Source organism: Orcinus orca, chromosome 10 (assembly GCF_937001465.1).
Source record: "Orcinus orca chromosome 10, mOrcOrc1.1, whole genome shotgun sequence".
Taxonomy (NCBI): domain Eukaryota; kingdom Metazoa; phylum Chordata; class Mammalia; order Artiodactyla; family Delphinidae; genus Orcinus; species Orcinus orca.
This window is the reverse complement of record NC_064568.1, coordinates 25,293,047-25,306,319: the sequence shown is the minus strand read 5'-3', so window position 1 is coordinate 25,306,319 and position 13,273 is coordinate 25,293,047. Positions and strand designations below refer to the sequence as shown.

Sequence of the window (13,273 nt, the reverse complement as noted above, 5' to 3'; positions counted from 1 at the left end):
TCCATTCATCTACTTTCTGAGATACTTCAGAAGAAGGTGGCTTAGAGAGTTATTTGACTTATTTCCCATTTTAGTACATAGGCAACCTAAGAGTGAGGATAATAAATGAAAAAGGGCTTCTAAAAACAGACCACCTGAACGGTTTATAGTTTAATTCAGATGTCACCCTAAAGGGGCAAAAAAACCCCACAACTCTGTCTGGTCGCTAGAAAAGAGAACTGATGACATCATCAGCCAATTTGCAGCCAATGTCGTTACATACATTTTAATTTCTGAGTGCATCACTACAGGGTATGAACACGAAACAATCCGTAACGGTTTTCTTAACACTGGGGAGGCAAAGTTAAATGACGGCAATTATAGTGATGGAGGAGACACAGCCTCAACTCTGATTCTTCTGAAGTGTCTTTGAGACAGCTCCATAAACCTAATCTACTCAACCTTTACCTACAGGGCTCAGGGAATATGAAAGTTGCCTTCTTGAAACTTCTCCTTCAAAGAGGGAATGGTCTCTTGGAATTCAAGCTTCTACAAGGTGGCTACCTGGCGTTGTCCATTTTTGCCCTCTCCTAAAAAGCATCATTACACCTTGCCCTTTCGACCCACAGAACACATAAACATTCTTTCTCCTTAACTGAACTTACTGCCATGATGAACTTGAACTCTGAGATGCAAAAGAGGAGAGTTTGTTTTAACAGCTGCTTTTATGTGGAGGCCCTGGAGTTACTACTCTAAAGACAGCTGGTTCTAAAAGCCTCTTTTTTTTTTTTTTTTTTTAGGTTTGACCATTGTATTTTTCTTTTTTTTAACATCTTTATTGGAGTATAATTGCTTTACATTGTTGTGTTAGTTTCTGCTGTATAACAAAGTGAATCAGCTATACGTTTACATATATCTCCATATCCCCTCCCTCTTGCGTCTCCCTCACACCCTCCTTATCCCACCCCTCTAGGTGGTCACAAAGCACCGAGCTGATCTCCCCGTGCTACTTTTTCAATGCCCAGCTGTCAGGGAACACCCACTAAAGTGTTCCCAAACAAGGGTGCAAAACAGAATGACAAGAGGATGGTACATATTAGATGCAAGGGCATCCTACATAGGGACCCATTACATGCTGACATAGGGCTTTTCTCCCCAATTTATTTTTATAAGTTTACTGATCCCTTGGCTAGTTGAATATTAATTGCTAATTGCCTGAGGTTGCCCTGTCTAATACGGTAGCCACCAGGCACAGGTGGCTGTTTATATTTAGAGTAATTAAGTTAAGTACAATTTAAAATGCAAAATCCTATTGTACTTGGCCACATAATAAGTGCTTAATATTAGCCACATGTGGCTAGTGGCTTCCATATTGGAAAGGAAAGATAGAGAACATTTCCAACACTGTGGAAAGTTATTGGACTGCTCTGGCCAAGGCATAACCTCATTCTAATAAGAGAAACGGGATGCAGGCCTGGCTAAGAATGGTGGCTTTGTAGGTTCAGCCTCCATTGATTCTTTTCCATACTACTTCCTGTACACTCTTTTGGCTGCCAAGTTCCTATTTTATAAATTTCTGGAAAGGGATGTTGCAGTGATTAAAACAATCCATGAAAATGAACAACAGCAAGAACAAAGATGGTGATGTGGCAATCCACACCTTCCAGATCTTTTTATTGGCACCTATTAAATCACAAAGGGGGAAATGTACTCTCAGCCACAACTTCCCATGCTGGTGTGGAGGCTGAGGACCCCAGAGGGGAGAGGCAGAAAGCCAGGCCTTCCACTTACCCTGGCTCTCAGACCCCTGAACTCATGTTTGGGTTCTTACGTAAAGGTGAACAGAAGCGTATTTCCTGACAGGAGGTTTTGAAAGGTTCCATGCCATCAGCGAGAGGGCATTTATCACTGAAAATTATTGAGCAACTGCACATTTAAAAGGAAAGACGAGATCAATAATTTATATCGGTTGAACAAAGATCATTAGCAACATGAAGATATATATATATATATTCTAATAGCAATTTGTATTTTTATGGTTGTAGTGAGGCTTCCAGGAAAAAACTGTCAGTTCTACATGTGTTCAAATTTTCTGTTTCCCCACTAGGATGAATAGCTCTGACTGTTCACTGCTGTATCCTTAGCATGCAGAACAGACTAGCCCCCCAGTAGGCCCATAACAAGTATTCACTGAAAAATGAATGACATTTTTTTTTTAAAAGGAATGACCCACAGTCTTTTACGCCCTCCTCATAAATCTTCCTCAACTGCCTTTAATAATCAGGATTCCCTCCCAGCCAATTAGACTTGGACTCAGCCTCTACCTCCCACTCCACATTCCAAAGTTTCCATTCCTGTCCATTCCAAAAGGGCAACTCGCTGACCTGAGTCGGGGGGAGGACCTTCACTCCTTCTCAGGGTCTAACGTCTCTCCTACCCTTGCCCCCATTCCCACCTTTGGACTTTTTAAGACTGTAAAAACAGAAATCTGTCAAGCTATCAAGAAATATCAGCTGTCAGAAAGCAGGAACAGAATCTCTGATAGGCGTACAATCACTGTAAATACTGAGGGAAAAAAAAAAAGTCCAGCTAAGTTTTATCTCCAATGAAACAGATGCAGGCCAGTGTTTTGCTTTATCGGAGCACATGTGAGATGAGTGGTTTATAGAGTCTTAATCTACCCTGAGTTCAAATAAACTTTGTAATTTCATATGTCATAATGTTTTCATTAAAAAAAAAACCTATCTTATTTTTTAAACTCCATATTGATAGAGGCAAATAATGTGTTTCTTATTTCTTTCTTAAAAGACACTAGAAGTATGTTTAAGATCTGTCTTCATTAGTAAAGAAAAAAATATATTTATATAAAAATGCATACACATTTGATGTGATATTCCTTATAGCCCAAATCTTTATATCATCCTCCGAATCTGGCTATTATGATATTTTTAAAATAAAAAAGAGAGATGTTTTGCCATTCCCTAAACATAATCAGTTGTTTGAAGTGTTCATAGCTGCCGGTTATGGGAATTTACCAGTAAAAGTTATAAATTTAGATTTTCTATTGCTGGAGTCAAAGGGGCAATGCCAGTATTAGCTAAATAATGTTGAGTCTAGATGGAGTGTGAGTTTTAGGCATATCCTTTTATTGAATATAAGCAGGAGTTTAAAAAATTCACTCTGAACATCAGCTGTTTCTTTCTACCAAAACAAACAGGACATTGGGAGACACTGCTTTGGAAAAGATCCTTGGTGTTCTCCTTACTGGCTACAAGTTATAAATCCTTCTTTCTCCCAGGGGAGAAAAACAAAAAAAGGTATACTGACATTGAAGTTGTATCGCTAAAGTAGATTATCACACAGTCAAATGGATTCATAAAAACACCTCTCTCAACAGGGTAACATGGGGGCTAAATGTGACACAGATTTGCTTAACCTGGCTTGGTACATAGTAAATACTCAGTAAACGTTAGCTACGATCACCTGCTTTGGAGAAGTTATCTTATTCAGCACCTCATAAAAAAACCCTCAAATGCATATAGGGACTCCCTTATTTTGGTCCTTTCCCCCCCAGTTACCATAACAAACTACAGTGCAAAGTGGAGGCTCAGCAGGGGAGTGGAACCAGCAAAGATCTGAGGTCATCTTTATGATTTATCATTTTTTGAAAAGTGCAGGTTCTCTTAAAACTTTCAAGTTACTGTTATGTTTTCTTTAATAAGAAATGCTTCTGAAATGTATTTCAGGTGAACAAATAACAAAACTGACAAATGTTGTAAGTCTTTTATAGTTATCTGAACACAAAGAATAAGGTATGATCAAATTGATGCCCATTAGGTGAGCTTTTTCCTGTACCTGGCTCCTCTGACATATTCAGAACCATTTCTCCTAATCACTGGTTTTGTCTTCTGGCTATGCCTTAGCATTATGTACAAATTCAATAAATGGAGTATTCATATTTCATAGGTGAGACTCAATGAATCAGGACAACAGTATTAGAGAAGAAAAAAAACCCAACAAAATATTAGGCCTCGTATGTTTTTGTTTATATCACTAAGCATCATTTCCAATCCAGAAATATTTTTTAAAGTATCCCTTTAAAATACACTTTTTTTTTTTTTTTTTTTTGCGGTACGTGGGCCTCTCACTGTCGTGGCCTCTCCCGTTGCGGAGCACAGGCTCCGGACGCGCAGGCTCAGCGGCCATGGCTCACAGGCCTAGCCGCTCCGCGGCATGTGGGATCTTCCCGGGCTGGGGCACAAACCCGCGTCCCCTGCATCGGCAGGCGGACTCTCAACCACTGCACCACCAGGGAAGCCCTAAAATACACATTTTGCACTATCCAATTACATAAAGCTTGCCACTTGGCTAACTCAGATTTGGGAGAGGATGGTACAGGTTGGAGGGGATTTACAAAATTAAAACGTGTCTTTAAAACCAAAAGAAACATACACATGCATTTCTAAGCACACAGCCTATTTGCCTTTACAGTCTGCTGATAAACACTGATTTTTAAACATAGTACGTAAAATTAAATAACATGGAAAAAATAAATATGCTTTATTATATAAACACATAGAAATCTGTACTGCTCAAAATATTCAGATAATACTAGGCTTGGCTGCTTAAAATGTATTCGGAAAGTATGGTAGTGATATTTACAATCTTTATTTTTGCTAGAGATAGATGTGGTGAGGTGATAAAATACTGATGTCAGACGTTTTCTCTTCCTACCTACAGAAGCTGCAAACTTTAATATGAAAATGAGGTAGACACAAATTCATAAGTTGGCCAGGCAGAAACAAAAGCACAGTTCCTTCGTGAGCTCATAAATTCTCATTATTCGGGTCGACAGGCATTATTCCAAAGCACCTAAAGCAAGGCTCAGAGAACACATTTAGGTTTTGGCATGAAAAACTCACACAAGCAATTTCTCCTAAGGAGAACCATGGTCTCCAAGGCAATCAGCAAGCAGATACACGGGGCAATGCAAAAGGGAAGGCTGGAGGACCATCTTGGATAGGTGACATCACCTAGCAACCTTTTCGATTTCATCTTGAGGCAGCTTACTCTAGAATGCTACAGATTTTTGAACCCACTTCCCACTACCGTTAGACAGCTCTCTTTCCTCTTTATCCCTCTAGTCACGGGATGTGTGCGTGCAATAGGCAAATCAGTGGTAAGAACCTTATTTCAAAAATAAAACATTACCAAGTCAGAGTGCAAGGACACGTTCAAAAGAGGACAGAAAAGACGAAATCTGGGGAAGGTGTTTTCCACAATCACGATTCTAAATCTCTAGTGACTTGAGCCAGAATTAAGGGTCTTAAAATGAGTACCTGAAGCCTACATTCACAAAAGCTTCATGTTAGAGAGCCTGGACACCACGCTAACAGCCATTTGCAGTTTCTCTCCTAAATACTGCTCCTTGGTAACAACTGTTGAACTAGCCTATCTTCGTTTTGACCTTGGAAAAGACTCACACAGCAATAGCTGCTTCTCGACACTATCTCCAGCTTGGGAGTACTTGGGGAAAGAAAGCAACAAGGCCGGAGGGGGACTAAAGGCTACCCTTGGCCTCTAATAAATCGAGTTCACTTTCTCTTGAAAGCAACATGTTAGCACCTTGAATACAGTTTTTGTTGTTGTTAATGTCACTCTCAGTTACAATGATGAAGCACCATAGAAGTGGCTTTATGGCTGTTAACACAATTCACTGAGGTATGCTTCAATCTAGAATTACTAAGAAATTGTACCAAAGCATCAATAGAAGTCAACATAAAAGTAAAATCCAAATCCTACATTAAGAATCTCAAAGGCTGCCCTCACACACATAATTTAAGTAATATATTACAAATGAATCTATTTAAATAAAACGCTTTTGATTTAGTTGTTGTAAAAATCACAATAAAAAGCCTTGTAGAAGTGGCCTTGCTCCCAGGCTGCAGAGGCATTTGAATATATATTTGAATAATGATCACTTTACAAAGGAAGCATTAAAATCGCATAGGCAGCAAAAATATTTTCAAAATCTGTGTATTTGCTCCTGTGCATTACAGAGCATTTAGAAGCTCTCTCTCTCTTCTTCTCTGTGTGTTTCAGAAAACTATGTGCAGGCCCAAGAACAACAACTACAATAAGAAAAACTTAAAGCCTTCAGTTAATGAGCAGATCGTATTTTAAAATTTAAGCACTTAAGCTCTTAAAATATCTGTGGGAGAGGGTGGGGATCCGTTGTAAAAAGAAATTAAGCTGTGTTTAGAAAGTGTTCAAGAAAGAAAATGCTGTGGAAATTAATGTATATATACTATATAATATATATTGTATATATTATATACAATATATAGTATATAATATTATATTATTATATTATAGATACACACACACATACCCTCTGAGGGTTAGGAGATGTTTTTTGGTCAATATTAAAGAAACACAACTTTTTAGAGAGCTACTAGAGTTTTTGAAATATACTCCAGTGTGGTATTAGTGTCGGCTGAGTGAAAAGGGGTGAAAATATAATGGGCTCAAGAGGGAAAATTTCATGAAAAATAATATGTAATAGGTGACTTAGGGAAGCTGGAATGTCAGAAGATGTTCTTGACATTTTAAGGTTATTTCTGATCTTTTTCAAAATGTTCATTTTGGGAGAGTGCCAGTATTGCAGACAAAATACTCTGGGTGAACAATACATCTGAAATGTCCTTGAATAAAATCCTTAGAGCCCAGCTGAATAGTACCAGTTGAGATAACGCTCTAAATTCTTCTAGATTTCTACTTAATACAAAGTACAGTAGTTATACAGCTAGAGTTCTACCTGCAGACACAATCTCTGACACTGAAACCCTTGACTCTTAGAAGTGTCAACAGGTATTAGCCATGTCAGGTCAGTTAATCTGCTCTTTAGTTGGTTTTAGGAATGGTTAAGACTTTTCCTCAGAACCCTATGGAATAAAAAAGGCTTTTGGATATGACTTAATATAATATTAATTCAGCTTCAGTGCAATGAATGTATTCACAGGAATGTTTACTCTATTTACATGAAACAGCCCTAATGACTCCATAACCTATGGCACAATTTAGCCACAGTCTCGTTTCGACATAGCCTATCCTTCTGTTTGCCAAGAGCTGCCCCAGAAGTTTGCATAGTATTTACAATGGCGAATCTGTCTCACAATGTCATTTAAAAGTAGATCACAAAGGAAGCCTAGGACCAAAGAAAAAAATGGTCTCAAACAGGCTTTCTGTCTTGATAGAAGAGAGAACATTTCAGATGCCTTGAATGGCATCAGGTCACTGAGTCCACTTTTGGTCTTTTGAATTTTCCAAATGGTTTCAGTCAATTTTGTGGGCACAAGCTTTTTGGTGATTGTGTTGAGAGCTGTACCCGAGTCACAGAGAGGCAAGGTAGAGTCTCTGAATCAAAAATTGCTTTGGCCTCAATAAGCAGGTATCTTCCCACCAAAGTCAAAACTACCAGCTTAGTAAAGGAAAGAATATCTGCTTTTGAGTTGTCTGGTTAAATCACTTTGGAGCTTAATAATGGCACGGAGTTATTTAGTTTCTTAAAACACACACACACACACACACACAAATATATATAGTCTAGTTATAGGAAAGGATGCTACTTCTGGGCATTGGCAAAGGCCTGTTTGAGGTACAAGTCACCTGTAAAGTCACTTTGGCAATCTCATAAAAAAAATTAATTAATTCTGTTGTATGTCAATATGAAGAAAATAGCAGACTGTGTATAGCACAGTTTCAGGGATGCCCTTGTGAGGAGGATAATTATCTGTCCCAAAGGAGTGACCCAGAACACCTTGGAATTGGGCATGTTAGTTACATATTTTGCTTAACAAACATGAATAGTTAGGGCCGTACCGAACTCCAAGGGCCAGTACTCCATGCAGCGTCTTGAGGACAAGCATGTGTGTTACATTGCTCTCGATCTGGCGGCTTGTCAAGAATTTCACAGCTCAGATCTAGAAACCGTTCCCCGCTGGGCCGCTGACAGACCACCAGTCTTGTCCGCAAGCCTCCACCGCACAGCTTAGTACACTGGAAGAAGAAAAAGGAAGGCTGCAGTTATTTTGCCTGAAGAGCCAGTGGCAAATTTTCTTCTCCTGTAAGAGAAACGTCTTAGCCAGACTCTATTACAGCGTCAGGCAAGGTAAGTCTGTAGGCAGAATGAAGCTGAGTTACCAAAAGTAATATACGCAGCAGACCGGAGCCCTCTACTTTCATGGTAGGTATTGTTTATTGAGCATTAGCTCTTCATCTGCACTAAGTGCTTTTATATATATTATCTCATCAAGAGGAGAGTGTAATTATTTGCCGCATTTTATATATGGGGCAACTGAGCTTAACAGAGTTTCACTTGATCAAAGTCAATTCAACAGCAGGTGTCTAGGATAAGACTACAGCCTTTTTTTGAGGTATTCAAAACCCAAAATCAAAGAAACAAAAATCTAAAAACTACTCAGGACCAAATAAAGGAAATAATGACTTAGCTGGTTTTATTTTCGGGCAACCTCTAAGAAGTTGTCACCAACCTTTGTCTATTCTGTGACTCTAGTCTCCATAGACCTTTCTGACGTTCAAATATTTTATGTTATCTCTGAATCTGAGGATAATGATGACTTTCCCCTAGGATGAGTAAACAGTGTGGTGGGAACATTGGATAAGGTTCTGACTGTTGGCTAGACCCACACTTCTGAGGCAGGAACAAGTTGTATTTCTTGGACAGTACCGCTGTGCTCACATCCAGGAACACTGACTGTTCCCCTGCTGTGTCAAGGCCAGATCTCCCACAGAATTTGGAATGATCTGGTCCGTGCTGACAGCCAGCATCCCAGCAAATGCGTGTACTCTCCTGGCTTCTATCCAATTACAGAAGCTTAAGCACAGGCCCCACGGGACAGAACTTTACGAGGAGTTTTGGGAAACCTACAATACACACGTCTCCAAACCTGACTTCCCCTTCCGGCCTTTCAGCAAAGCCCTCCAGAATGACGTATTATCACCGAAAGTTAACAAACTCTCTGTTATGAGTGCCTATGACTACTAGGTTACGTGGATGAAAGCATGAAATGTGGACACGTGATTTCGTTTAGCCAGGGGTGTGGACAAACATGCCCGTCCATCTCATGTGTCTTTGTTCCCCTCTTGGCGGGGTGGGGGGAGTCTCCACGATGTTAATCCTCGTGTGTTATTTTATAAATTTTACAGTCAAGACAGAACAACTCAACAAACTCTAAATATGGGTTCTCCCTGTGGATTCAAGAGTAGAGAGATGTATTCTTTGTTAATTAAATACAAAACAATAAGCATCTAAGTCCTACACATGATAGTGGCTCAAAACCCCATTCGATAATAATAGTAATGCTAATGATAAGCAGTATTATTGGGAGTAATAATACTGATTATCATTATTATAAAAGCAGTTAACCGTGATTGAAGGCTATGGGCTAGGCTTTTGACACGCACTATCTCATATAATAGATGTGAACACTGTCAAGTGAGTGCCATTATTATTCCCATTTATAGACGAGAATACAGACATTTGGCAAAGTTGTATTATCTGTTAAAGCCACAAAGCTTGTAAGAGCCAGGCCTGGGAATGGGACCCAGTTTTGTCTGCTCCAAATATTCTATTGCCTTTCATCGGTCATAGCAGGCAATTCTTAAAAGGTAACAGCTGAAGAATTTTATTATTTGAGACTACACAGCTAATTATTCATTTCTACAATTAAAATGCATCACCTTTGATAGGAATAACAGCTCCTATTCATTCTGGTTCATCAGGGATTTGAAATATTAGGAGACACGATGCCATGGGAACAAGGGTGCATCACAAACACCCCAAGACTATGAAGAAGATGGCAAAGTTTCCAATCACTGATTTAACACACATTTTCAATCACTTTAAAAGCACCCATGTTTTAATCAGCAGAGGTTAACAATTTAAAGTAGCATTAATCTGCATTCTTTCCTAACTTTTCTCTCCTATGTAGTCAAGCTGTCTCTACTTGGTAATAAATGCACTTTTAAAATGGTCCAGAATTAAGACTGTTCTCCTAGTTAACCTGAAATCAAGAAGCTTTAACTAGAGCTAGTTCTTTTCTTCAAATAAACTATGAACAATAACGCTGTTTGGTGTTTGTTTTTTCCCAAAGGATGTATAAGTGGAGTTTGCTCTCACCTCTCCCCAGCTGCCATAAGCCCACTGAGGGCAAGGGCCAGATTCGCAGGATCTCTGCTCATCGGGTTTGATTCTTTCCACGCAGTCGTTGGCGGTGTATCCATTTTCATCCTGACACACAACAACACGCCGCTGGGACCCACCAGCACAGGTACTGGAACACTGAACACAGCAGACATCAGTCAACAGGTTAATCCCTACCTCGATCTCCATCTCAGGGACACAAAAAGCAGCTGGTTGAAGGGTCAGAGACAAATGTGGCAGAAACCATTCTCAAGTCATCCACAATGGACAGAAAGCAATCCTGAGAACCTCCCTTCCGTGGGGCTGTTTAAAGTTCACGTCTTAGCAACACCTGGAGGGCAGAAACACGGCTTCTCCCTTGAGCAGGTTAGGTCTCAGCAGGTGTTTCATCAATGCCTAATGAGTGATCATGTCTTGGGATTTCCAAAGCTGTCCTATTCATCCTTTGCATCTCTGAGAGGTACAGACGTGCTGACTGACACCACAGTCTACTGGGAAATTCTCTTCTTTGCAAAACTGCAAGCGCTTATTTAGAAACAACATTTAACTTCCCTTTCAACACCGGGGTCAAATCACATGATTCAGGAATTGCCAGTTGTTGAAATTAAGCTTCTGTACTAACTCCTTCAATTACTCAAGGAAAGCATCACGGAATATCACTTACATATCATTTCCTTGCAGGTAACGTTTCTGTCTCTCCCTTGGCAAAAGCCTCTACTTCGGAGGCTAATGGTAGCAAGATTTGTTTTCCTTCTTTATTTTTATTCCCCAGTGAACCCGAATTCCATATTGACAGACCTCTCTTCAGGTGCACGAGCCTACTGCTTACTCCCTTTCACGGTTGTCATAGAATTATGTTCACCCTTCAGCTAATTTCCCACACAAGCTTCTCATAGCTCTCTTACTTATCTACATCTTGAGTGTTTTTTTCTTTCCATAATTTCCTTATCTTTTGAAACCCGATGTGTTTGCTAGTCTCCTTCACTCTGACCCTTAACTTGTACAATCTGTTTGCTTGTAAAACAACCATCTATTCCTCCAAGCAATCCAATTCTCAGGAATTATCAAGTCTCCCACTGCATCTGCAACACTGCTTTGAGTTCCGGGTTCCAATGGCTGATTTGTGCTATCAAACCCCAGCTCAAACCAGTGTTATTTCAAAATACCCATAAATACTGCTCCTTGCTGGTTGGCTTCTTCCATATAAAGATGTGAAAATGTTTATTTTTTGCTTATTGTACTGGACTTCAGTTCAATTTCCCTGCCTATGTTGGACAAATTATAAATGATTTTCAAAAATACTGAGTTTAATTTTTAAATGTAGAGCAGGAAAATAGATTTATGAATTCTGTCTGAGCAAATATTTAGGTGGTTTTTTTTGGTTTTTTTTTTTTTGTTTTTTTTTTGCGGTACGCAGGCCTCTCACTGTTGTGGCCTCTCCCGTTGCGGAGCACAGGCTCCGGACGCGCAGGCTCAGCGGCCACAGCTCACGGGCCCAGCCGCTCCGCGGCATGTGGGATCTTCCCGGACCGGGGCACGAACCCGTGTCCCCTGCATAGGCAGGCGGACTCTCAACCACTGCGCCACCAGAGAAGCCCGGTAATGTTTGATTTACAAAAATCCTACCTCTATTCTCTGAGGGTTCTGATATACTCACTTGAAACTTAAAAATATTTGTTTTCTACTTTTAAACAGCTTATTATGTGAGAAACACAGAGAACTATTATTTTAATCAGCTTTGTTTGGGGACCAGAATTTAAAACATTAGGAAGGACCTTCCATATTGTTAACAGATTTGGAATATATATATTTTGGCCCTTGAATTTTTCCTTTGATAATAAAATCTTGTATTGTTTATTATGTCACCTGTGTTATTGTCCCAATAAAATGGTAAGCTCCTTCAGAGGGGATCAATGTCATACTTGTATCCCTATTAGATCCTATAGTGCTGGTTACAGGATCTACTGCCTGATCCAATTAGAGTTTCTAGAAGCAAAGTTCCATAAACCACATGCTACCCTCCCTTCAATATGGCTGAGTGGAGCAAGGAAGGATAACAAATCCAAGGTCAACTAATCTACTGGCTGCCCAGTGACCAGTCAGATGCTTCCTATTGAGAATCTGACCAAACAGATAGAGCGCTCAGCTGGGGGCCAAGCAATTGCGCCATACAGTCTAGAACTTGTGCTTGCACAGTTCTGAACCCAGCATCGGCCTGGGTCTTTATACTCCCATACACAGGTGAAGTATTGTACATCATCTTTCTCCAGGTCCAATTTTGCCATTTTTTGATTAACAGGGATTCTTAGTTCCATTCTCATGTTGCAGAATTTCACTCTGGACTTATTTTGTTAACAATTTTCCTGTCCTCTTTAGATGACATATTTTCCCAGGTAAACATTCCTTCGAACAAACCCTGTACCTATCATCCACACTGAACAAAACAAGAGAGAATGGCCACTAGGGAAACAAGAGATGATGGAGATCTGGTATTTTTATCTGCCTACTGTACTTCCCCTTAACACCTGGCAGCCCAATTTTCCTTTAAGGAATCATTTCTCCGCCAATGGACGTCATCTTAGTGGCACTGTGTTTTAAGATGCTCTACATTTCCCTGATCAAGGAGTAAGAGGAACGGGCTGCCAATCAGACTTTCCTGGGAATTTGAATCATGAGCAGAGCAACTCAAGGGCGGTTCAGAGTTGAAAAGCGTTCATTAAGACAGAAACTCCTTAAAGAAATGTATTATACTGGGGCTTCCCTGGTGGCGCAGTGGTTGAGAGTCCGCCTGCCGATGCAGGGGACACAGGTTCGTGCCCCAGTCCGGGAAGATCCCACATGCCGCGGAGCAGCTGGGCCCGTGAGCCATGGCCGCTGAGCCTGCGCGTCCGGAGCCTGTGCTCCACAACGGGAGAGGCCGCGACAGTGAGAGGCCCGCGTACCGCAAAAAAAAAAAAAAAAAGGAAATTATACTGTAGATACTGTTGCATCTAGAGATCAGAGATTGGCATTTGGCCTGGGGGCCAAATCTGGCCTGCAAGCTGTTTTTATAACTAAAGTGTTATGGAA

The 13,273-nt window shown here is 40.3% G+C and overlaps 1 protein-coding gene across 4 annotated transcripts in view; it reads right to left on the bottom strand.

Annotated features, from left to right (window-relative positions):
- ADAMTS9 (ADAM metallopeptidase with thrombospondin type 1 motif 9) overlaps positions 1-13,273 on the bottom strand; it is a 226,339-nt gene that overhangs the window by 127,078 nt on the left and 85,988 nt on the right. For all 4 annotated transcript variants that reach the window (XR_007479510.1, XM_004267994.3, XM_033424784.2 and 1 more), the window contains 2 exons: positions 10,181-10,342; positions 7,861-8,037 (listed from right to left, as the gene is read on the bottom strand). Coding sequence is in view for 3 of the 4 variants with exons in the window: in XM_004267994.3 (XP_004268042.1) it covers positions 7,861-8,037; positions 10,181-10,342 (339 nt within the window). In the remaining variant the exon portion in view is untranslated. The remainder of the gene's footprint in view (positions 1-7,860; positions 8,038-10,180; positions 10,343-13,273) is intronic.